The sequence below is a fragment of the Sinocyclocheilus grahami genome, unplaced genomic scaffold (genome assembly GCF_001515645.1).
Source record: "Sinocyclocheilus grahami isolate Dianchi unplaced genomic scaffold, SAMN03320097.WGS_v1.1 scaffold2045.1, whole genome shotgun sequence".
Classification (NCBI taxonomy): Eukaryota; Metazoa; Chordata; class Actinopteri; order Cypriniformes; family Cyprinidae; genus Sinocyclocheilus; species Sinocyclocheilus grahami.
In genome coordinates, this window is record NW_015507224.1 from 18,992 (window position 1) to 42,846 (window position 23,855).

At 37.7% G+C, this 23,855-nt stretch overlaps 1 protein-coding gene across 1 annotated transcript in view; it reads right to left on the bottom strand.

Moving 5' to 3' along the window:
- Positions 1-23,301, bottom strand: part of ublcp1 (ubiquitin-like domain containing CTD phosphatase 1) — a 38,085-nt gene extending 14,784 nt beyond the window's left edge. The window contains exons 1-11 of the mRNA XM_016260280.1: positions 23,206-23,301; positions 22,740-22,777; positions 22,450-22,616; positions 22,245-22,336; positions 21,963-22,045; positions 21,650-21,765; positions 14,599-14,697; positions 14,472-14,509; positions 14,141-14,239; positions 11,670-11,786; positions 9,924-10,051 (exon numbers count right to left, since the gene is read on the bottom strand). Coding sequence (XP_016115766.1) covers positions 9,924-10,051; positions 11,670-11,786; positions 14,141-14,239; positions 14,472-14,509; positions 14,599-14,697; positions 21,650-21,765; positions 21,963-22,045; positions 22,245-22,336; positions 22,450-22,603 — 926 coding nt within the window. The 5' untranslated portion in view covers positions 22,604-22,616; positions 22,740-22,777; positions 23,206-23,301. The remainder of the gene's footprint in view (positions 1-9,923; positions 10,052-11,669; positions 11,787-14,140; positions 14,240-14,471; positions 14,510-14,598; positions 14,698-21,649; positions 21,766-21,962; positions 22,046-22,244; positions 22,337-22,449; positions 22,617-22,739; positions 22,778-23,205) is intronic.
- Positions 23,302-23,855: the final 554 nt, after the last annotated feature.

Consider the following 23,855-nt stretch of genomic DNA (forward strand, 5'->3'; position numbering starts at 1 on the left):
ACTGTGGACTTCAGAAAACACAGTGGACCAAAGAAATCTTTTCAGATGAAAATAAATTTTGCATTTCATTTGGAAATCAAGGTCCCAGAGTCTGGAGGAAGAGTGGAGAGGCACAGAAACCATGTTGCTTGAAGTCCAGTGTGAAGTTTCCACAGTCAGTGATGATTTGGGCTGCCATGTCATCTGCTGGTGTTGGTCCACTGTGTTTTCTGAAGTCCACAGTCAACGCAGCCATCTACCAGGACATTTTAGAGCGCTTCATGCTTCCTTCTGCTGACCAGCTTTTTGAAGATGCTGATTTCATTTTCCAGCAGGACTTGGCACCTGCCCACACTGCCAAATGTACCAAAAGCTGGTTAAATGACCATGATGTTGAAACTCATTTGATCTGAACCCCATAGAGAATCTATGGGGTATTGTCAAGAGGAAAATGAGAAACAAGAGACCAAAAAATGCAGATGAGCTGAAGGCCAATGTCAAAGAAACCTGGGCTTCCGTACCACCTCAGCAGTGCCACAAACTGATCACCTCCATGCCACGTCGAACTGATGCAGTAATTCATGCAAAAGGAGCCCCTACCAAGTATTGAGTACATGTACAGTAAATTAACATACTTTCCAGAAGTATACAATAAAAATAAAACGTACTTCAAATAAAAAGCCGAACTTGAACTTTGAACTTATTACTAATGCATTCCCTTCTGGATCCTTGAACTTTCCAGAAGTTTACCGATTTCAAATGACCTCCTGGGTAGTGTGCTTTATAGTGTCATTTCTAATCACCATGTGAACAACATGTCAGAAGTCACATTTCAAGCACTGACTAGAAATGAATTATTTACATTAAAAAGGCCAATTATACAAAAGGCCAACAATTCAATAGTTTTTTATTGGTCTTATGAAGTATTCTAATTTGTTGAGATAGTGAATTGGTGGGTTTTTGTTAAATGTGAGCCAAAATCATCACAATTAAAAGAACCAAAGACTTAAACTACTTCAGTCTGTGTGCACTGAATTTATTTAATACACGAGTTTCACAATTTGAGTTGAATTACTGAAATAAATGAACTTTTCCACGACATTCTAATTGAGATGCATCTGTATATGCTGTAAAAGGTTATTATATGGTACAATAGTATTTGAGATTGTTTAAATTGGAAAAAAGCTAAGATTCTGCGGCACCCACTTTGAGAACCACTGCGCTAGAGGATGCAGCGTAAGTTCTCTAGAAGAGGAACTCTTGAAACTTTGAACAATTTGGGAATTGTCGGCCATTAGGGCTGGGAAAAAGCAGGAACTGAGTCACAGTGATAGTGCCACCAACTTGCAGCAGGAAGTGTGTACCTAAAACAGCTTTTAAAACCATCCTCTTACATTCACCCAAAATGCTTCAAGCCACATCAGAATAATGTCAAGACACAGATTATGTAAAATTGTGAAATGATTCTTGATATTTTAAAGGAACACTCCACTATTTTTGATAATAGGCTCATTTTCCAACTCCCCTAGAGTTAAACAGTTGAGTTTTACCGTTTGCGAATCCATTCCATTCCAGCCTATCTCCGGGTCTGGCGGTAGCACTTTTAGCTGTAGCTTAGCATAGATCATTGAATCTGATTAGAGGGTTGCAGGAGGCGCAATGATATTACGCAGAGCCTGAAAATAGTCCCCAGCACGCTCCCTGTGCAAGCAGGTGGTCACGTTGGTTATGTTGACGGAAGTTAGCCTATTTTCAGGCACTTCGTAATATCATTGCGCCTGCTGCACCCATGGTACGGCAGCAAAGTTCCATGATTATTACGACGGAATGAGAGTATAGTTCCTAGCCAAAATCGAAACTTTTCATTTTCCGTCGGTCTTAGTACATGATGTAACTACAGAAGAGTCAAGTTTTAAATAGGAAAAATATAGAAACTCTTTGGTCATTTTTGAGCGAAATGCTAACGGTCTAATCAGATTCAATGATCTATGCTAAGCTACAGCTAAAAGTGCTACCGCCAGACCCGGAGATCGGCTGAATGGATTCGAAAACGGTAAAACTCAACTGTTTAACTCTAGGGGAGTTGGAAAATGAACCTATTTTCAAAAATAGTGGAGTGTTCCTTTAAATCGTGCTACCATGGCAATGTACCAAACGTTAATATTCTTTCTGGGAATTTTTGAGGCTCTTAAAAATGCTTACCAAACTCGGTACATATATTGTTCTCATCGAGGCGACAACTTTCTTATTCAAATCAGACCAACAGGAAGTCAGCAACTTTGGTTTGAATGTGGATTTTTTGAAAATTGCAGACTCTGATTTTTTTTTTTAACTATTGAAGCAGTTCACATTAATGTTTGTCAATATGATGCCATGGCATTAGCCGCTATTCCACTATCGGGCCAGTGCGAACCAGTGCTTTCAATGGGCCGGGTGGGGATAATAGCCTCAGACCTGCAGCACCGAAACCAAAATCACGCTGCGTTTCCACCGTCGGGCCAGATGCTCTGCAGCGCTTGACCACACCTCTCTGGAACAACGTCACGCAACCCCATCATTTTACCAACAAAGAGAAGGTTTATCAGAAAACTAATCCAAAATAAATCACTGGAACTAGCGAGATCACAAAGCGAACACGATAAAAGCGGCCATTTGTATGCATTTTTTGTTGTTTACTTAAAGATTTAAAACCAAAGCATCGTTTTACCAGTTTTACAATAATAAGTGATACATTGATCATAATGAATTCATTTAAAGGATTGAAAATTAGTCACACAGTTATTTCACAAAGAGGACAGAAACTTATTCAGTCACATTTGTTTCTGTTTATTTGCAGTCACAGACAGTATACATCACATTTAGAAATAATGATCATTTCTATAATTTTTCCATCAAAAATACGACCCGAGTAGCTTTAGCACTCTCTCCAGTCCCAATACATGGTTATATTTTCAGTCAGAGAAACAGGGAGCTCTCCTAAACAAAAACTATGATTATGATATATTTTATGGCATAAATAAATACACAAATAAATACACGATTTGTCTGATTTCGTCAAGCGGTCGTAATACGTTAAGTCACAATATTGGCAAACTTTGCGCAAGAGTTATGCCGGTGAACGTCTTAACCTCAGTCAATTATAAGACAGTCAATATATATCAATTATTGAAAGCAAAAAAAGTAAAAACTGACAGCACTTTCAGCATCTGACATTAACGGCAGATGCCGTTATTCTCTCAGACGACAAGAGACAAATCTACTTCAACATATGCTGATAATGGCATATAACTGTCTTGAATTATTCCCTTAATATTTCTCTTGTGGCCCGTAAATAGTGAAAAAACTGAAGAATGTATTTTGCATTAAACGTTTTAAAGTCGTGGCTTGAAATAAAGCTGCACTTAATTTTCATTGATGACTGCGGTGTAAATAATTTTAATTATAGGCCTATAATTCATTGTATAAATTAATAGACCTGTTTTAAAAGACCTTTTTAAAAACATTTTCAATGAGGAGTAAGCTAATAGCCTAATTTTTTATTATCCTCACAGTGCGTCAGTTATGTAAAGAGCCCCTAAAAGGACCTTTGCAAAAATAAAAAATACACAGACTTTTGCGTAATGTATCTCGTGCGCACGAGAAACGTTTCGCGAGCTCAAGGCTGATTTATACTCGACGCATCCGCAAGTTGGCTTGGGTGCGCGTGGCAAATATGACATCATCGCGGTGTTGGCGGAAGTTCGCTTTGAGTGCGCGCGAACATTTTTTGGAACTTTCTGCACAGCTCCGCATCTGAAGATGCACAAGTTCAGGGCGGTTCTAGCCGAACATGCACGTCTGTTCCGGCATTTGTGTGAAACAGAAGCAGTTTGATGTGAAGTTCAAACTCCATCAGGTGCTTTTTGACGCTTTGACGGAAAACAATGCATAGTTTTTTTTTGCATAGTTTGTCCAAGGCTTTTTATTTGAAGTACGTTTTATTTTTATTGTATAAAAATAGAATTAGAATTAATTTATATATTATTTATACACTATTTGCTTAAAGTGGTCTTGTGTTTGATACGAAATAAAGCCAATAGTTTAAGATTGTTTTAATCAGTTTGTACATAAAAAAAAAAAAAAAAATCATCAAATCATTCATGTGAGAAGTACAGGCAAATAACTTCTTTTCACCGGTGATTCCCGATGGTTTTAGAGGACAATTACTCCCCATCGACCCCTGTCGTTTCAAAGAATAGTACAACGGCGAACAAGTATAAAAGCCTCGTCCGTTTGGGAAGGTGCGCAGTCAGCGGAGGCTCGCGGAGCCAGGCAAAAGTATAAATTCCGCTTCACGCGTTACAGTTTCTGGTTGCGTCACTCTCTGCCATCTTACAACGAAGAAAACAAAAGCATGGAATATGTAGTATGGCGTTATTTTACTGTAAAATGTCGAGAGTGCACTGTTGTAGCGCGAAAGTACATTGCTATGATGCGTGAGTGCGAATCTCTCCGCTCGCACACAGATTTCCATTGCTCGCAATAAACCAGACGCACACTCTCAGATATGCGCTGCACTAGCCCAGCGAGTGTGCTCGCACTTAAAACGTGTCTGTTGCAATTGCGAATCTCTCCTCTTGCTCAAAGTGTGCACGCTCAAACTGTGTCCTTTGCACTCGCAAATCTCTCCGTGCTCTTGCACTAGAAACAGTGCTTGAAGTGGGAAAAAAAGAAGTGCTCAACTCTCATAAAAAAAAAAAAAAAATCATCAAATCATTCATGTGAGAAGTACAGGCAAATAACTTCTTTTCACCGGTGATTCCCGATGGTTTTAGAGGACAATTACTCCCCGTCGACCCCTGTCGTTTCAAAGAATAGTACAACGGCGAACAAGTATAAAAGCCTCGTCCGTTTGGGAAGGTGCGCAGTCAGCGGAGGCTCGCGGAAATCTCTCCGCTCGCACACAGATTTCCATTGCTCGCAATAAACCAGACGCACACTCTCAGATATGCGCTGCACTAGCCCAGCGAGTGTGCTCGCACTTAAAACGTGTCTGTTGCAATTGCGAATCTCTCCTCTTGCTCAAAGTGTGCACGCTCAAACTGTGTCCTTTGCACTCGCAAATCTCTCCGTGCTCTTGCACTAGAAACAGTGCTTGAAGTGGGAAAAAAAGAAGTGCTCAACTCTTACTCAACTTAATTTGCATAATTCCCAATGTATGTATATAATGCCGAAATAAAGAAAGAAAACTGTTTAGAGCATTTTTAATATGAATAAGCACCAGTTAAGCTGCGATACCAAACAGCACCACAGGGAGACGCCAAAAGACCACTAAACCTGCTGCCTTAACCTGACTGTACATGCTACTATATGGATCCATGCAGAATAACTAAACCACTGACCAGCATAATCTAAACCACCTTCAGCTGGCATTCATTATAAAACACTTGTGCTTTTAAGCCAAATACATGGTGAAAAGAATAATTTTACTGCCATCTAGACGCGAGTTACTATTCTCTCTGCCATCTTTGATGAAATCGTCCGTGTTTTCTCTGCATTAGCGATGTTTTGAACTTATTACTAATGCATTCCCTTCTGGATCCTTGAACTTTCCAGAAGTTTACCGATTTCAAATGACCTCCTGGGTAGTGTGCTTTATAGTGTCATTTCTAATCACCATGTGAACAACATGTCAGAAGTCACATTTCAAGCAATGACTAGAAATGAATTATTTTCGCACCCGAGAGTGAATTTACAGTTACATGACAGTTACAGATAACTACTTTGTCTGCAAATTCATTAATTAAACCCATATAATATAATAATGTTATGACAAATATGAGAAATTCGTTATGGTGGTATACAGGTGCATCTCAATAAATTAGAATGTCATGGAAAAGTTCATTTCAGTAATTCAACTCAAATTGTGAAACTCGTGTATTAAATAAATTCAATGCACACAGACTGAAGTAGTTTAAGTCTTTGGTTCTTTTAATTGTGATGATTTTGGCTCACATTTAACAAAAACCCACCAATTCACTATCTCAACAAATTAGAATACTTCATAAAATAAATGAACTTTTCCACGACATTCTAATTTATTGAGATGCACCTGTATATTCCACATTTTAATTATTTAGGAAATAGTGCATCTGCACCTTGCTCTAAATAGTTCTGTCTTAAATCAGAAGATGTTGTATATATATTTCAACACAAGTACACAAGACATGTATGACCACTTGAACCGAATTATATACGTTTTTTGTTTGTTTAGATAAATCTCTCAGAGGTTTGACCAACCAGTTAGACAGACTAGGTTATTTATTTGTACAAATCTTCCAAGCACCCCAATCCCAGCCATTTCTAATATACATTTGATTAATATGACTAAATTTGATTAAATTGTAAAGAAATTTTAGCTCCATCTTTGATTGTCAAAGGAATTCCAGGTGTAGTTCCCTCTCAGCCAATTAGATTTCATGCAGCATTTTCATCGGGCAGTCGTGGCAGTCTGATTTGTAGATAACTTTTGACAAGGTTTAGCCCAGGTGCGAAAATAATTATTTTCCAGCGCACAGGACACAGTTTGAGCACTCACTTTGAGCGAGAGAAGAGATTCGCAATTGCAACGGACACGTTTTAAGTGCGCACACACTCTTCTGGGTGAGAGCAGCGTATATCTAAGAGCGTGCATCCGGTTTTGTGCGTGAGCAAAGGAAATCCTTGTGCGAGTGGAGAGATTCGCGCATCATATTAATGTACTTTCGTGCTACAACAGTGCGCTCTCGACATTTGTCAGTAAAATAATGCTAATATAAAATACCTACACCTGAAAATTTAAGTTTCTTGTGAGCACGCAAAACGTTTCTCGTGAGCACGCAAAACATTTCTCGTGAGCACGCAAAACGTTTCTCGTGAGCACGCAAAACATTTCTCGTGAGCACGCAAAAACACGCACACTTTGAGCGAGAGAAGAGATTCGCAAAACGTTTCTCGTGAGTACGCGATAGTCTGTTTTTGTTTTGTTTTTTTGCAAAGGTCCCTTTAGGGGCTCGTAGTTATGCGGTGATGCGCTATGAAATTATTGCGGGGCAATTTTATGTGGGGTGTAAATATACTCATCTAATTGGCATATTATGGCGTCATCAGGGGGTAGCCATCTTGAATTTCATAATATTCAGGAAATAGTAGATATTGAATTGATGTTTGAACTTATTTGCATGATTTTTTTTTGTGTGTCTTTTTATCCTCATTCCAAATGATCAGAAAAAGGAAACCAACAATAAAACAGGAGAAAGTACTAAATTATTACTATACTACTATACTATATAGTAGTAAAACGCATGTGAACAGTAGCCAACTTATTTGCATGTTTTTTTTGTCTTTTTATCTTCATGCGCTCTCGACATTTGTCAGTAAAATAATGCTAATATAAAATACCTACACCTGAAAATTTAAGTTTCTTGTGAGCACGCAAAACGTTTCTCGTGAGCACGCAAAACATTTCTCGTGAGCACGCAAAACGTTTCTCGTGAGCATGCGAAAGTTTCTTGTGAGTACGCGATAGTCTGTTTTTGTTTTGTTTTTTTGCAAAGGTCCCTTTAGGGGCTCGTAGTTATGCGGTGATGCGCTATGAAATTATTGCGGGGCAATTTTATGTGGGGTATAAATATACTCATCTAATTGGCATATTATGGCGTCATCAGGGGGTAGCCATCTTGAATTTCATAATATTCAGGAAATAGTAGATATTGAATTGATGTTTGAACTTATTTGCATGATTTTTTTTTGCGTGTCTTTTTATACTCATTCCAAATGATCAGAAAAAGGAAACCAACAATAAAACAGGAGAAAGTACTAAATTATTACTATACTACTATACTATATAGTAGTAAAACGCATGTGAACAGTAGCCAACTTATTTGCATGTTTTTTTTGTCTTTTTATCTTCATTCCAAATGATCAGGAAAAGAGGCAATCAACAGTAAAACAGGAGAAAGTAGAAAATTATTACTATATTACTGTGCCATAGTAAAATGCATGTGCCTATTTTTTGAACAGTTGACCAGCTATCTGCCCAATCAGGTATCTAGGTGACACAGTTTATAGTTCTTGAGAGTATGGTACCTCTCATTGGTACCTACCCCACACTGACTGCACCGTGTACCGCGGCCACTCCCACCTCTTTGGGGCACTGAATTCAGAGCCGCTCTGACTGGATACAAAGAGCTAGTGCTACTTCCAGCCTTATTTCTCCTACCCCTGCTGCCTCTACCTCTAGCAACAGCTCTCATATGGACACTACGACCCCTGCCACCCCCCTCCCCATTGGGCAAAGGGTCAAAATGATCACTTGTTTGTGCTTCGTGAACACTCTCGCCTTGCACGGCGGCACCATTGCGCTGCAAAGACGTACCGCGAGAAGCGCGATCATTAGACGACCGATCGTCATTTCCAAAAGGCCATTTGGCGATTTTCTCTCACAAATCTCACAATTTACTCGCACGCTATAAACTGAACTGCTTCCGCATCAATGAACATGATAGCTCACTTGCTCTGCCATTTCCTCTAACACTTTGAATAGGAACGTGACGTAATTTTGGTCTAGAATCGAAGTACTAAATGCCCTATCTAGTGGTAGGGAATACAAATGAGATATTACACCATATTAGGAACTACAGTCTATTTTATTAAGTATGACGTCTTGTCGCAATTTTGCGACTTTGGCACTTAGAGGGTTAATAGTAACATAATAATAATAATAGGCCTAAAAATAATAAGAATGTAACAGGCCTACATTAATTGGAAATGCCAAATCCTCTTAATATTGCTAATATTTAATGCTTTTGACAATATCTCTGGCTATAGTCGACACATGATACGGCGTAACCCAGCACGGGGAGGTTATCGTGGGGGCCCCCCCAACGCCTCAGGCATGAGGCAGTGGTGTAGCGGACGGGCACGCACTGTGGGTGGCACAGTGCGTGCCCTGCGTGCCCATCCGCTACACCACTGCCTCAAGCCCGAGCTGGCTTTTGGCCTTGAGGAAGCCCTGACGAGGCATGATCAAGCTCCAGAAGTGACAGTGGAAACGCGAGTGGCCCTGGCATGCACTAGCACGCCCGCTTTTGACCCAACAATGGAAATGCAGTTATTGAGGATCCTAAATGGGTAAATAAATGGTGTTTTCAGACATAATTACTTACTTTTATTAGGTATTGCATTTGGAAATATAATTAGACGTTATCAAATTCTACATTTTGTTACTGTTTATACCATTTTTTTCTTAACTAACTCATAAGTGATATCTAACCGAGTCTTTGACCTCACTTTATCTGTGTGTTACAATAACACCATCTCGTTAGTATGTGTACATGGGTATGTGTGTTTACACTGTTGATTTTTTGAGTTTAGCTCCAAGTGCATCTAAAATAATCAATATCATAGCATTCCGAAAAAGTAAAAATATGAATAAATAAATTAAAAATAAAATAAAAGCATAAATGTTTTTGGTCTCTAACAACTAAAGACTAACAGAGGGTTTAATGCATCTGCCTCCCGTGCATTGTCTTCCTAAAGCAACCGGAGTGGCCATGTCAGAGATGCTTGGGCCAGTCATTGCTGCTTGCAGCTATATTCTTAATAAGATTTTATTGATTTATTTTTTTCATGTCTATAGTTTTATGAGTTTTAGTTTACGTATTTTGAGTTATTTTAGTACTTCACCTTAAACTAAATGAAAATGAAAACATTTGCCTTGACAACTAGCTAAAGTAAAGTACTTTTTTTTTTATTTTTTTTATATTATTATTATTTTTTTTTCAGCTAAGATTTTTTTAATTTCTCACGTAGTCTTAAAATCAGCACTCTACATCTCTCCTCATTTCTCAAATCTAATTTGTAGCTTTAATTTTCTATTGCTGTGAATCAGTATTAAAGTGAATATAGTATTTTATTCATTTTACCTTTCCCAGTGCTTGTGGTTGAGACCTGAGAAGTCATCGAGTTTAGCAATCTCCTTCAGATACAGAGACAACTTGTAGAGTTCTTTGTCTTTCTCACGGTTTAAGTGTGCCTTCATGAATGGTCTGATCTGTGACCAATACAGAATGACAGAAACAATTAATTGACACAACACTAGTGGTGGGAGAAGAAAAAAAATTGTTGCATCATGATTTTTTTTCATTAACGATTCTAGAATGATTTTGAAGAATTTATTTGTTTAGATCTTCACTACAGCTGGCACTTATATAAGAGCAAAACAATATTCTTCTTGCTGTCAGTTATCTTGTGAACAAGCATTTAAACTTCCATAAAATTTGGAAAGGTTGAGGCGAATCACTACGGGTTCATTGCACAGGATATGTGCTGTGAGAAACTTGCGCTTTTGCTCAATGTTGTAATGATTGTAAGTTTTGAAGCTACGCTATGAAACAAAAGTGTATATATATATATATATAGTACTGCTTGAAAGTTTGTGAACCCTTTACATTTCCACTGATTGAAAACACCTCTGAACAGATGGACTCTAATTTCACCCTTAAATTAACAGCTGATCAGAAATGTAACATTTGGTCATTTTTTTCAATAAATAAATGACAAATAAATTTTTTTTGTCTCATTTGTTTGATTGGGTTCTCTTTGTCTACTTTCAGGACTTGTAAGAAAATCTGATGATGAATTGGCATAAATCTAGGCTATCCGCTGCAGTTTTCAAAACACAATGCAAAACTGTGACATTTCATTCACTGACGCTCTTCAATCGGCAGCGCTAAACCTGGCAGCACATGTACTTACTTGCCGGCAACCAGCCAAAATAAAAGCTTGGTAATTTTAAGTTAGAAAATTATGGAAATTCATATATTAAAAAAGTAAATGTTAGCATTTTATTTTTAAGTTTATTATAATATTATTTTTATAATATAAATTATTTTATTTAATACTCCCTTTTTATTTTAAAATATAATCGTATTATCACATTTTATTACTTTATATATAAAATAAAACTAAAATAAAGTGCAATAATATTATTATCAGTATTATTAATTTATTTTTTGTATAGTTATATTTATTGGGTCACACTATGTTCGGTGTGAGGACCAAAACAAATCTCCAGGTACTCTTATGAGAACCAGGCTGCAAAACTTATGTGCACTCCTGTGCGTGTGTGTGTATATATATATATATATATATATATATATATATATGTGTGTGATATATTATAATTTAAAATAACTTTTTTTTTAAAATAATTTTATTTATTACTGTGATGAAAAGCAGAATTTTCAGCAACCATTGCTCCAGTCTTCAGCACTACATGATCCTTCAGAAATAATTCTGCTGAACTGGTGTTCAAGTAACATTTCTTCTTATCAATTTTAAAAGCAGTTTTGCTGCTTCATATTTTTGTGGAAACCGTGATACAGTTTTTAGGATTCTCTGATGATTAGAAAGTTAAAAAAAAAATCTACATTTTGAATAATATTTTTCTGTAATGCATTTATTTGTAATGCCTCCTTGGCTCAATAAAAGTACTAATTTCTTTAATATTTAATATTACTGGAGAATAATAAATAAGAAAAAATGTAGATTAAGAATCAATTTAGAATTGGATTGTGATTCCCAGAATCAGATTGGATTATGAGGCGCCAAAAAAATCTTAATTCCCTATTTAAATCAGAAATTAAGTGTAAACATCGACTCTAGCATACCTTCAGTCCATTCTGTGGATTCATGAGAAAGTTTCTTCCGATGTCATCAAACATAATTGTGTTCTTCCTGTTGTAGAACTCACTATATTTACCCCATATGACTCCTAAAGGCTTCACCTGAAACATTATAAGTACACATTATGCACTAATGGGATACTGGAGTTTAAAAGACGATTAAAGGTGACATATCATGAAAATCTGACTTTTCCAGTTTTGAAGTGCTATAATCAGGTCCCCGGTGCATCTACCAACCAAGGAAACGTGAAAAAGATTAACCCAGGAACTTTGTTTTTTGGTAAGCCTTTTTCTGTAAGCGTCTGAGAAAATGAGCGCATCCGATTTCGCTCTCTTGGTGATGTGGCAAAGGGATCTCATTATAATATTACCACCCCTTAATCTGTAAGTTTCCACCCACGGCGCTTTCATTTTGATTTCGCAAACGAAAACGGTGTACCAGCTCTAATGCCTTGGCGAAAGTTCTGTCTTTGGCTGCACAGACGAGCACAGAACACTATTTAGAGTCCCAGCCTCAGAGGAGACAAGAGAGCAGTGGATTTATTGATTTATTTACTGTATTGCTGCTGCCACACAGATCTAAAATAAACAATAAAAAATTTATTTCCCAGCTGTTTACCTTCACAGACATAACCGACTGTTTTTGTAACTCGTGTGTTTTTAACATAAACTTGTGTGTGAATGAGAACTTAGTTTAGTACTCACATGCTGTGACAGCCGCTTTCTGTCCGTGTGCTTCAGATGTGTGCACTCAGAAAACCGTATATCAGAAGTTTAAACTAATATGGTTTAAAACGCATGATAAACATGATAATCAGAACCAAAACAGATGTTTTTAGCAGGTACGAGCTGTAATGACGCAGCTCTATTCTGGAAAAGGGGGCGGGGAGCAGCAGCTCGTTTGCATTTAAAGAGACATGCCCGAAAACAGCGTGTTTCTGCTTCCACTCAAAATAGGCATTTTCAAAATGATATAATAAATGATCTGTGGGGTATCTTGAGCTGAAAATTTACAGACACATTCTGGGGACACCAGAGACTTATATTACATATTGTAAAAAGGTGTATAATATGTCTCCTTTAATATTAATTTCTACCATTGATTTAACTGTTACCACCCCTTAATCTGTAAGTTTCCACCCACGGCGCTTTCATTTTGATTTCGCAAACGAAAACGGTGTACCAGCTCTAATGCCTTGGCGAAAGTTCTGTCTTTGGCTGCACAGACGAGCACAGAACACTATTTAGAGTCCCAGCCTCAGAGGAGACAAGAGAGCAGTGGATTTATTGATTTATTTACTGTATTGCTGTTGCCACACAGATCTAAAATAAACAATAAACTTGAGCTGAAAATTTACAGACACATTCTGGGGACACCAGAGACTTATATTACATATTGTAAAAAGGTGTATAATATGTCTCCTTTAATATTAATTTCTACCATTGATTTAACTGCACTGCCACTACCGGACAAGAACAAAATTTGAACTGATTTGAGCTGGATAATAACACTACATTTGCAACATTGACACTGTTATTGAACTGAACTAAATTAACTAAATTGAGCTAAATAATGACACTACTATCTTTGTAGAGCTGCTTTAGAGTTTAAAGGAGACATATTATGCCCCTTTTTACAATATGTAATACAAGTCTCAGGTGTCCCCAGAATGTGTCTGTGAAGTTTCAGCTCAAAATACTCCACAGATCATTTATTATATCATTTTGAAAATGCCTATTTTGAGTGGAAGTAGAAACACACTGTTTTTCGGGCCTGTCACTTTAAATGCAAATGAGCTACTGCCCTTTTCCAGAATAGAGCTGTGCCATTACAGCTCGGACCTCCTAAAAACATCTGTTATGGTTCTGATTATCATGTTTATCGTGCTGAAATCATGCGGTTTAAACCATATGAGTTTGGTTAACTCTGTATGAGTTTGGTTAACTCTGTAACTCAAGTAAACTTCTGATATACGGTTTTCTGAGAGCACACATCCAAAGCACACGGACAGAAAGCGGCTGTCACAGCATGTGAGTACTAAACTAAGTTCTCATTCACACACAAGGGTAATATTATAATGAGATCCCTTTGCAACGACACCTAGGGAGCGAAATCAGACGCGCTCGTTTCCTCAGACGCTTGCAGAAAAAGGCTTACCAAAACAAAGTTACTGGGTTAATATTTTATCACGTTTCCTTGGTTGGTAGATGCACCGGGGACCTGATTATAGCATTTAAAACCTGGAAAAGTCAGATTTTCATGATATGTCACCTTTAAATTGAATTTGTTTTATAAGTGATGAATTTTACAACATTAATAATTATTTTCCTGTTTATTAATTTGATGTTGCTTTGAAACAACCTGCACTGTATAAACAATTTGTAGCTATAACTGTAAATAAATGTGACTTGACAGAGACAATGATGTGTTTTTTTTTTACTAGAGTATGTCTGACCTCTACAACTCCTCTTTTAGGTGTGTGCACAGTGATCATAGCTGCACTGTCCAACATGAAGGTGATCTTATAGTTTAGGTTGTCCGTCACCCCCAGTTCCTAAAAAAAAAAAAAAAAAATTAAGTATTAACCAATATGCTAATGAAAGTAAAGGGGGCCATACTTAACTATTTAACACAAGAGTACCATCATAAACTGAGGCACATTTGAGGCTTGTGGGAAAACTGCAAATTTCAGTGGAAAACCCTTTTAGCGCATCAGAATATTTATATGAACTATGGTTGAAGACTTACATTATAATGCAGAAAACAAAATATATAAATGGACCTACTTTCATTTTAGCATCAATCCACTTCATACTTGTTGCAGCTGAAAAGACATGAAAGAGAAACAAAACATCTGAGTTCTTGAGCTTCAGGAATATTCTGCAAAGCTTGATTGTCGAGATAGATACTTACACCAGATGACAATATCATAGTCCTCATATGCTGATGTAAGAAATTCATGTAAGTATGGTCTCATCAGCTCCTGGCCTGTTTCTGCACATGACTTATGATCTACATTTATAGAAAAAATATATATATATTAACAATATACACTACTAGACAATCACACAGATTATAGGAGGGTGTGCTCAGTTTTGCAACACAACATTTTATCACTTTGATAAGAAAATCGTATTTTCCTGAATAATTTTGACATGCTTCTTTGGTAATTGATCAAGCAGCCTGGAACATTATATCTCCAAAGAACCTTAATATTTCTTTAAGTAAAGAGTCATTAGTGTATTTGATGAGTTTCAGAGGGATGTACTCGTTCATGCTGTTTTTACTGTATATATTGGACAAAGAGAGTTTAATATACTAAACAGACAAAGGAGTTTATATACTAAAAAAATCTTGTCAGACATATTTAAAACAAGAATCATTTGAAGACATATTAAAAGACTTTAAGGATCACACTGCAGCCCACAAATACTAATTGTAATTTTAAATCTTTATACTTTGCCGCCATCCTTCAAACAACTAGGTTACCCATTTGTCAGTAAGTTTTTGTAAGGAAGTGAAAATTATTCACAATATAATAACATTTTGTATGATCACATTCTTTTATACATTTTAATAAGTAATTCACAATCCCCTGGTTTCACAGACAAGGCTTAAGCCAAGTCCCAGACTAAAATGCATGTCTGGCTGTTTTAACTAAAAGAAACATGCAATGACTTATCTTAAAATATGTAAGTGTCATTGATTTGCCTCAAGATGCACATCAGTATTTTTTTCCCTAAGGTTTATAAAAGCTACTTAAATGTCCTAATTGCACTATTGCTTAATCCTGACTTAACCTAAACCCTGTTTGTGAAACCAGGGCAATATATATATATATTTTTACATAAATGTATTAATGAATAAATTAATAAATTAATATTAGTTAATAATATTGCAGAGTAAATGACAGCAGAAGCTGATGTTTAAAAATGAAATGCATTTTACTCTACTGTTCTGATGCTCCCTGCCATGCTTGCTTAGCTTGTCACTTTGTTTCTGACATGCTTGGCCCCAACAATTACTGCTTGCAGCTATATTTATGAATACCAACACAAATTATGTTATCAGGGTACGTATTTTGTGTGGAGAATCCCCTCAGTGGCCTCTCTTGAACTTGTGACATTGTGAGGGGAGACTCTGTTTAGAACTATTGGTAACCTATTATCTGGACAACTGCAATCCTCAATACCTTTCTTGTTACCTTGCTAAGAGTGCCACCCAAGCTATTGGGTTTACTTTTTGGCAGTGCCTATAAACTTTCTCTGTTTGTGGGCATCTAAAATAAATCAATAAAACTAAACAATAAATATATCCATGAAAATATTAATATTAAGTTTAACATATTTGTCAGTGCTAAACATTCCTTATTTTTCTGAAATATAATTATATAATATAGGATGGTAAAATTGACCGTGATATTGTCATTCAGTATAATGGACGACACGGTGGTATAACAGAGAATTCGCATTACAATAAATGACAAAATTTCTACTTCACCTTATATTGTAGGCTATATGGCCACCTATATCAAGCAGTGAGCTTGACCAGTAAATTTAAATCACAATTATTCACAACTTTTACTTGTTAAAAAATTCACTGAATGCCATAAAGGGGTTAGACCAAATGTATCTTAGGTTACAATAAACTCAAGCAATCAACTCACTTTGCTGCAACACCACACTTCATGGCATCTTTTGATGATATCACAGACTGTCGAATGACTATCAATTTTTGTATGATTTCAGACTGGCCTTTTGTTTCTTTTACACTGAATGACCTCTAACAAACTACATATATGGGGAAAAAGTCCCTTGGTTATTTCATACCTTAAGAAAAAACAATAATACATGGCACTTTTAAAATAACAGCCAACTTGGGATTTTATACATTTTATATATAATTTTTCTACAAAAAAAATATTTGAATATTTCATCAGTAGAGCAAAATTGGATATGAATATTAAAAGGTAAGACCAGATGTTTCATCAGGCTATTATTATGTTTTACATTTAGATATGGCAAAACGCCATGTGACTGAGAAAAGTTACTGTATGGGCTTTAAGGTTTTCCTCTTGAACCATTTTTATATTTTGCTTAAAAATATAACCAAGCCCGGTTCAAAAGGAGGAGGGTTGAGCATTGGGCTAACAATCTGTCTCCGTAAAACCACACTGCTAAAAAAATAGCAAGCAAACAAAGCAAAAAGGATCAGCAAAAAGAAGGTTCGCTGCACATTATGACGGAGTCGGATGAAAGCCAATAGGAACTAGAGTTGATCCAGGCTGGAAAACTAGCACAGCTCACTCTAGAATTTGTTAATTACAAGTTACATATCTGGGCATTAGTGAGATGAGATGGACTGGCAGTGAAAGAAAGGCCAGCGATGGCAATATGATATTGTACTTCGGCCACGAGGAGCGACACATGCAGTGTCAGTATGATGCTGAGCAACAACGGCTTTTATTGGCTGGAAGCCTGTGAATGACGTATAATTACCGCCTTGTCATGATGTCATTGTGCTTTGTGGAGATGTCAATGCACAAATCAGTGTCAGCCGGCAGGGATTGGAACATGTTATTTGCCCATACGGCACCAGCCTCCATACTACCAGCAACGGTGAGCGTCGTCTTCTGTTCTGCAACACGTTTTTTTTTGTCCACAAACATTATTCACAAGAAGACCTGGTGTGCACCAAACAGTTTAATCAGCAACTTGATCGACTACATCAGCATTATCAGATGTTGGAGATCAGCGCTGCAGGACACGCGTATCTACCGTGGTGCTGACGTTGGTTCGGACCACCACCTTCTAAAAGCGGTACGGAGGTTGCAACTGAAGAAACAACAAGCACGCAAGCCAAAAAGACCATTTGATGTGGACAAGCTGAAGAATGATGCGGTCAATCAACAATACCAGCAGTGCCTTGCAGATGTGCTTCAGAATCCTGAGAATGGTACAGTGGAAGATCAATAGTCATCATTCAAACACATGGTGATATCTTGTGCTGAAGCAATAGTAGGCTGGCGAAAGGGAACACAACGTGAATGCTGGATCCAGGAAGATATCTGAAAACTGATTGATGAACGTAGAGCCGCTAAACAGATGAAGGAACAAGCAAGGACAGATGAAGACAGACAGGAAGAAGCAACGAGGTATCAGATACTTAACAAAAGAGTCAAGAGTTTCTTCCGAAGAGACAAAATACTGTGGCTTGAACAGAGATGCCAGGCAGCGCAAGCAGCAGCGTGGAAGACTGACATGAAAACACTGTACAAGATTGTTAGGGTGCTTTCACACCTGGCCCGTTGTTTCGGAACCTGGCACGTTTCCCCCCTTAGCTCGGTTCGTTTGGGCATATGTGAACACGGCAATCACGCTCGGATCCACGCCAAAACAATCGGTCCAAGATCGCCTGAACGAGGTGGTCTCGGCTCGATTGAAAACGAACTCTGGAGCGGTTCGGTTGTAGTGAAGAAGCAATCGATCTAACGGACCAATGAACCAGGCTATATCACAATGTATAATGGGTAATTACGTGAAAGTTCCATGAAAAGCATTAGCTTTGTTGTTTTGCTAATACCTCAGAATTAACCTGTGAATGTCTGTGGGTGAGCACGTCTTTGCCATTCAAAATAAAAAAGCGCGCATTTAAATTTTATAATGCCGTCTTATTACTCTTCTTCCTAGTAGGTGCATTTAAAAAAAAAATTCCTGATGAATCCTGGACTCCTGCTCAAAATGACAAATTAATATAACGACAGCTACCAAAAAAAACAACAATAAGCCCCCGAAGCTGTTGTCATTCCATCCTGACGGTTGACAGCCATGACAGCTAAGTGGAATCCCTGAAAATAAACCATGGAACTTTGACCAATGAGAGAACAGTTTAATTGCGCGTGACTTGTATTAAAGGGGTCATATGATGTTGCTAAAAAGAACATTATTTTGTGTATTTGGTGTAATAAAATGTGTTTATGTGGTTTAAGGTAAAAAAAACAACAACATTATTTTCCACATACTGTACATTATTGTTTCTCCTCTATGCCCCGCCTTTCTGAAACGCGTCGATTTTTACAAAGCTCATCGGTCTGAAAAGCGAGGTGTGCTGTGATTGGCCAGCTATCCAGTGCATTGTGATTGGACGAATACCACAAGCGTGTGACGGAAATGTTACACCCCTTGCCATATTGTGATGCCTTGTCCCGGCCAGAGCGACGAGACAAAAACATTAAAACCCATTATAAACGTATTTGGCGGCTGCAACAACAATACTACAGCGAGAATAAAAAAAGTTACGCCTTCTTTCTTTGCGTGAACATTTGGGCGGCGTTATGCAAATCTTCCCACATTATGACGTAGACATGTGGGGGCTTGTTAGAACGAGCCGTTTTAGGTAGGCGTGGTTGACTCTTAACTTTTATAAAGAATATCTCTTTGGATTTGAGACTTTGGTCTTTGCAACTTTACAGATCTTCTTTATGCACCAAGAGCTTGTAACACTCCAAAGATTGAAATCGCATCATATGACCCCTTTAACAAATTTGGTCCATTTAGAAACTTTGCCGTGTGAAAGCGAACCTCATCAAAAATAAAATGCAACATTGTAATAATTTGAATCCCTGTTTTGGAACAAAGCAATCGATCTACAGGTGTGAAAGCACCCTTAAAGAACTGACTGAAACCTTGAACAATGTCAATGCACCCGTCAGAGATAAGAACAAAAGAAGAGCAAGACCACCGCTGGTTTTAACCAGCCTGAGCTGCGATTTTGACCCCAGGGATTTCTCCCTGGAATTACAAGTAAAAACAGAATCAATCACAACTGATGAGTTGGAACAAGTGCTGAAAACACTGAAGAATGGCAAGGTAGCAGGGCAAGATCAGATTGCCGCAGAACTTCTGAAGCATGGCGGCACTAGTTTGGTACAAGCACTAAGGCAATTGATAAACAAATGCTGGGAAGAAGTTGCCGAAGAAGGGAACCATTACTTACTGTGGTAACTGGCACGGTATCACACTTTTGTCAGTGCCTAGAAAGGCCTTTTGCTCTGTTCTGCTAGTAAGGCTCAGAGACGCTGTTGATTCACAGTTGCGAGAAGAGCAAGCATGATTCTGGCATGGTTGGTCCTACACAGAACAAATCTTTATTCTGCACAACATAATGGAACAGTGTGTTGAATTTTAGCATCCTCTTGTGGTCAATTTCATTGCATTCGACAGCGTCCACCATTCTTTGATGTTGTGCCAGGTGTGAGGCAAGGGTGCATCTTGTCACCCTTGCTATTCTTGATCTCCATATACTTTGTTATGCGGACAACAGCAAGTGGGAAGGATTGCGGCATTTCATGGACAGACCAGACAAGGCTGGCTGATCTTGACTTTGTAGATGATACTGCATTTACTAGCAGAGTCATGGGAGAAGCTACAGCAACTTACTACCAAGCTAGAAAAATTGACACTTAAGATTGGTCTGTGAATCAACATCAAAAAGACCCAAGTAATGCAAATGAGTAGGGAAGAAGATGTACTGATGCCAGTCACCATTGGCAACCAGCCACTCACTGATATAGACCAGTTCACATATTCGGGCAGTGTGATTACACAAGATGGTGACTTGGAGCCGGATGTAAACCAACGCATTGGCAAGGCAGCCACGACAAATCCCGACAGTAAACTGCTGCCGCATTCTATTTATGACGTGCTGACACAAATTTCAAATGATTTTCAACGGTCGTTTTGTCGCATCCAGTGTAGACAGACTTTAGCTGATGCGGCACGACATGATAACTGTCGCGTCCGGTGTAGACACGGTGTAACAGTTGCCTGTTACATTACAGTAAATAAAATTTCACTTACCACATAAACAGAGTAAGGAGAGATGACTGAAGACGATGGCGAATGATTTGCAGATCCTGTGCACCACTGACAAACATCTAATCTTGTAAAATGTGTGGTAAGTACTGCTGCTCCATAGTAAAACAGACTATGTGCGATCTCGAAAGTGAAAGTGAAACAAAAACTAAAAAGCCATAGTGCATTCAAAAGCAGTTTCAATGCCAGGTATAATAGCGGCTCCCTAATGCCCGAAATATATGTAGTATAATTACCCAATGATATAACCACGAGGGAAAATATTGAAATATATATTTTCCTCCCATCTCGTAATTATTCCCTTCAGGGGTTCCTCCTACACATAATTTTCTTTCCGAACACGGTATTGGGATGCGGAGGATTGCGGGGGGGGGATCATGATGCCAGCTCAACATCGTGATGTCTATCAGCCATCGGCGATGGCATCGTCTATCGGCCCAACCCTAGTCTAGCTCCACCATTTAGGTACCAGACTACTATGCTAGGTACCCCAACGGAAGGGTCCCAAAAAAGTGGTAGGGTATGTTTGCTACTTTGGTTCCAAACGGAAATAATTGCGTACCGTACTGTACCACTCGGTGGAAATGAGCCATATATGTCCATTGTGTTACCGATGGCAATCTACGCCAGTGAGACCTGGAGAAACACAGTGCACATTGCCCACAAGCTGAATGTGTTCCACCAACGGTACCTCAGATGCATTCTCTGCATCAAATACCACTACCGTATTACTAATGAAGAGATTCTGCGCAGTGCAAAAACTATTTTTTTTTCAGACAAGGAAGGCCAAAAAAGACCTGGCGAAGAACATCCAAAGAGGATTTACAGATGGACCTAAGAGAGAGAAGAGCTTAAAATAAGTAGGCCTATCTGCTAAATACAAACAAACAAATAATCAAACACTCTCCTCGAGGGCAAAAAACAAAATTAACAAATAATTTAAAAGTTGACACAGCGCATACTTTTTAACTGTAGAAACGGTAAAATGGTGCTACCGTTGTCATTATGTCTCGCAGGATGCCTGGGCTAGACAGATTTATTCACAGCTACATACATAATCAGAAGCATGTGTCTGGGTTTTAAAGACTCACCAAAGAGCGTATAGTCAATATCTAGAACGAGCAATTTTTTTCCTGGTCTTGGGGGATTTAACTCCTCAACTTTATAGTCTTTTACACGACGAGCTATCTTGGCCAAATTCTCCTCTCTGTATGAAAAGAAAACAAATATTCTTTGAAGGATAGAAAGTAAAAAAACAACAACCAGCATTTGTTTGACGTTTTGTAACTTGATCAACTTAATGCATCCTAAATGAATTAAAGTATTCATTTACTTAACAAAAACTCACACCAAACTTTTGAAAGTAGAATGAATGAATAAATAAAATAACTGGGTGCTACTGGCCTGTTTTCAACCTCAGTTACTTCCTCTTCAATGTCAAAGTCATTGACAACATCATTTTCTGGTGGAGGCGCCAAGACATCTTCCTATGAAAAGGGAACTCAAAGGTTATGAGATCTTGCACAGCACAAAGAATACAAATTATTTTACGAATACAGTAAGCTTTAAAACTATATTTTATAACATAAAATCTAACCATGTTTAAAAAAATCACCAGGTGAAGGATTTTATTTTTTATTTAACAGCTTTCAAAAATATATGATTAAAATCAATAGTATTACATACCAGACTTTCCTCTCTGGTGCCCATCATCATAATTTTGGTATTGGGCTTCAACTTCAAGTCACCCAGTTTGACATCGTCATCTGCTGGTTTACCTGACGAAATAAGAGAGTTAAACAACAATCTGTTCAAATTTGTTTTGTTTAGTTCTGTTTTTTACTTTGCATATTGTGTATCAGACATTGTGTCTGTTTTTAATGCCGCTCACCTTTCACTTTCAACCCCAGGAGCTTCTGTCGTTCTGGGAGCACTCCTGTGAGAGATTTAATGGACTGTTTCAGATCCAACACGGTGTCCTCCTCAGACAGTGTGGTAATGGAGTACTCCTGTCCACCCCACTTTATAATAACCGAAACAGACATGCTGGTGGGCAAGCTGTGAAAGATTTTTTTGTTATTTGTTCATTATAGGAGTAATTTTTTTAAATATTAAATTAACTGTCAGCTTGTCAGAAATTCAATTAACACTTTAAGGATTACATTAGCATATAGATGTTACCTTGGCAACGCTACACCATCAGCAACAGAAGAGGTCCACTGGTCAAAACACAACAAAATAAATGGGTCAGGTGCTACATTTCTGTAAAAAAACAACCTCGGCTGAAAACACACCCTAATATTATGTCATGAACAACATTACAGACTGAGCATTGTTTTATTTCTGTTCTTGTTAAAATAATAATAATAAAAAAAGTGTAACTAGTACTTGATTTATTTGTTTTACAATTCTTTTTATTAAAGACGAGGGATAAATGGATCTGGCTGGCATACTGCTTTAGTGACCAAGCATGCATTAGCCCCTTAGCTTTTAACTCATTAAGCTCTTTTGCTATGTAATACATTAATCACATTTGTTCTGAATAATCGTAACCAATAATAATAACTTCTCGATTAATTTCATTCAAGCCATCTACATCGGACAGAAAAAAAATAATAGGTAAATCCTGTAAAGGTTTCTCACTTACATAAAATCTAGTTCATTCAAAGCTCAAGCTGACTACTGCAGTTACTCATTTGCTTTCTTCTTCTTCTCTCTGCTTATGACGGCCTGACTACTGCGACCGTTGTGCCTACCATACTGCCACCTGCCTCTTCTTCTTCTTCTAATAACGTTTTATGGCGGATGGCAAACCAACTTCTGGCATAGACATATAAAATAGTATTTATATGTCTATGGTTGTGCCTACCATACTGCCACCTGCTTCTTCTTCTTCTTCTAATAACGTTTTATGGCGGATGGCAAACCAACTTCTGGTGCATTTACCGCCACCAACTGGACTGGAGTGTGAAGCACTAAAAAGCAACTAATATTTTTGATCTTTTATTTTTTTTTAAATCACAAATATCTAACCTTTCATTGAACTAAAACAATTGAAAATGGGGGAAAATCTCATTATGAAATAAATGTTTTTCTCAGAAACACGTTGGACACAATTATTGGCACCCCTAGAAATTCTTATGAGTATGAGGAAATTCCTAGAGATTCTTATTAGAGTTTCTTATGAGAAAATCTAAATATCTGTGAAGTATATTCCCATCCATATTTACAATTTTGAGCATACCAGGGTGATTATGAACATGAAATTATCCAGCCATGGCTTCCTGTTTCACAGGA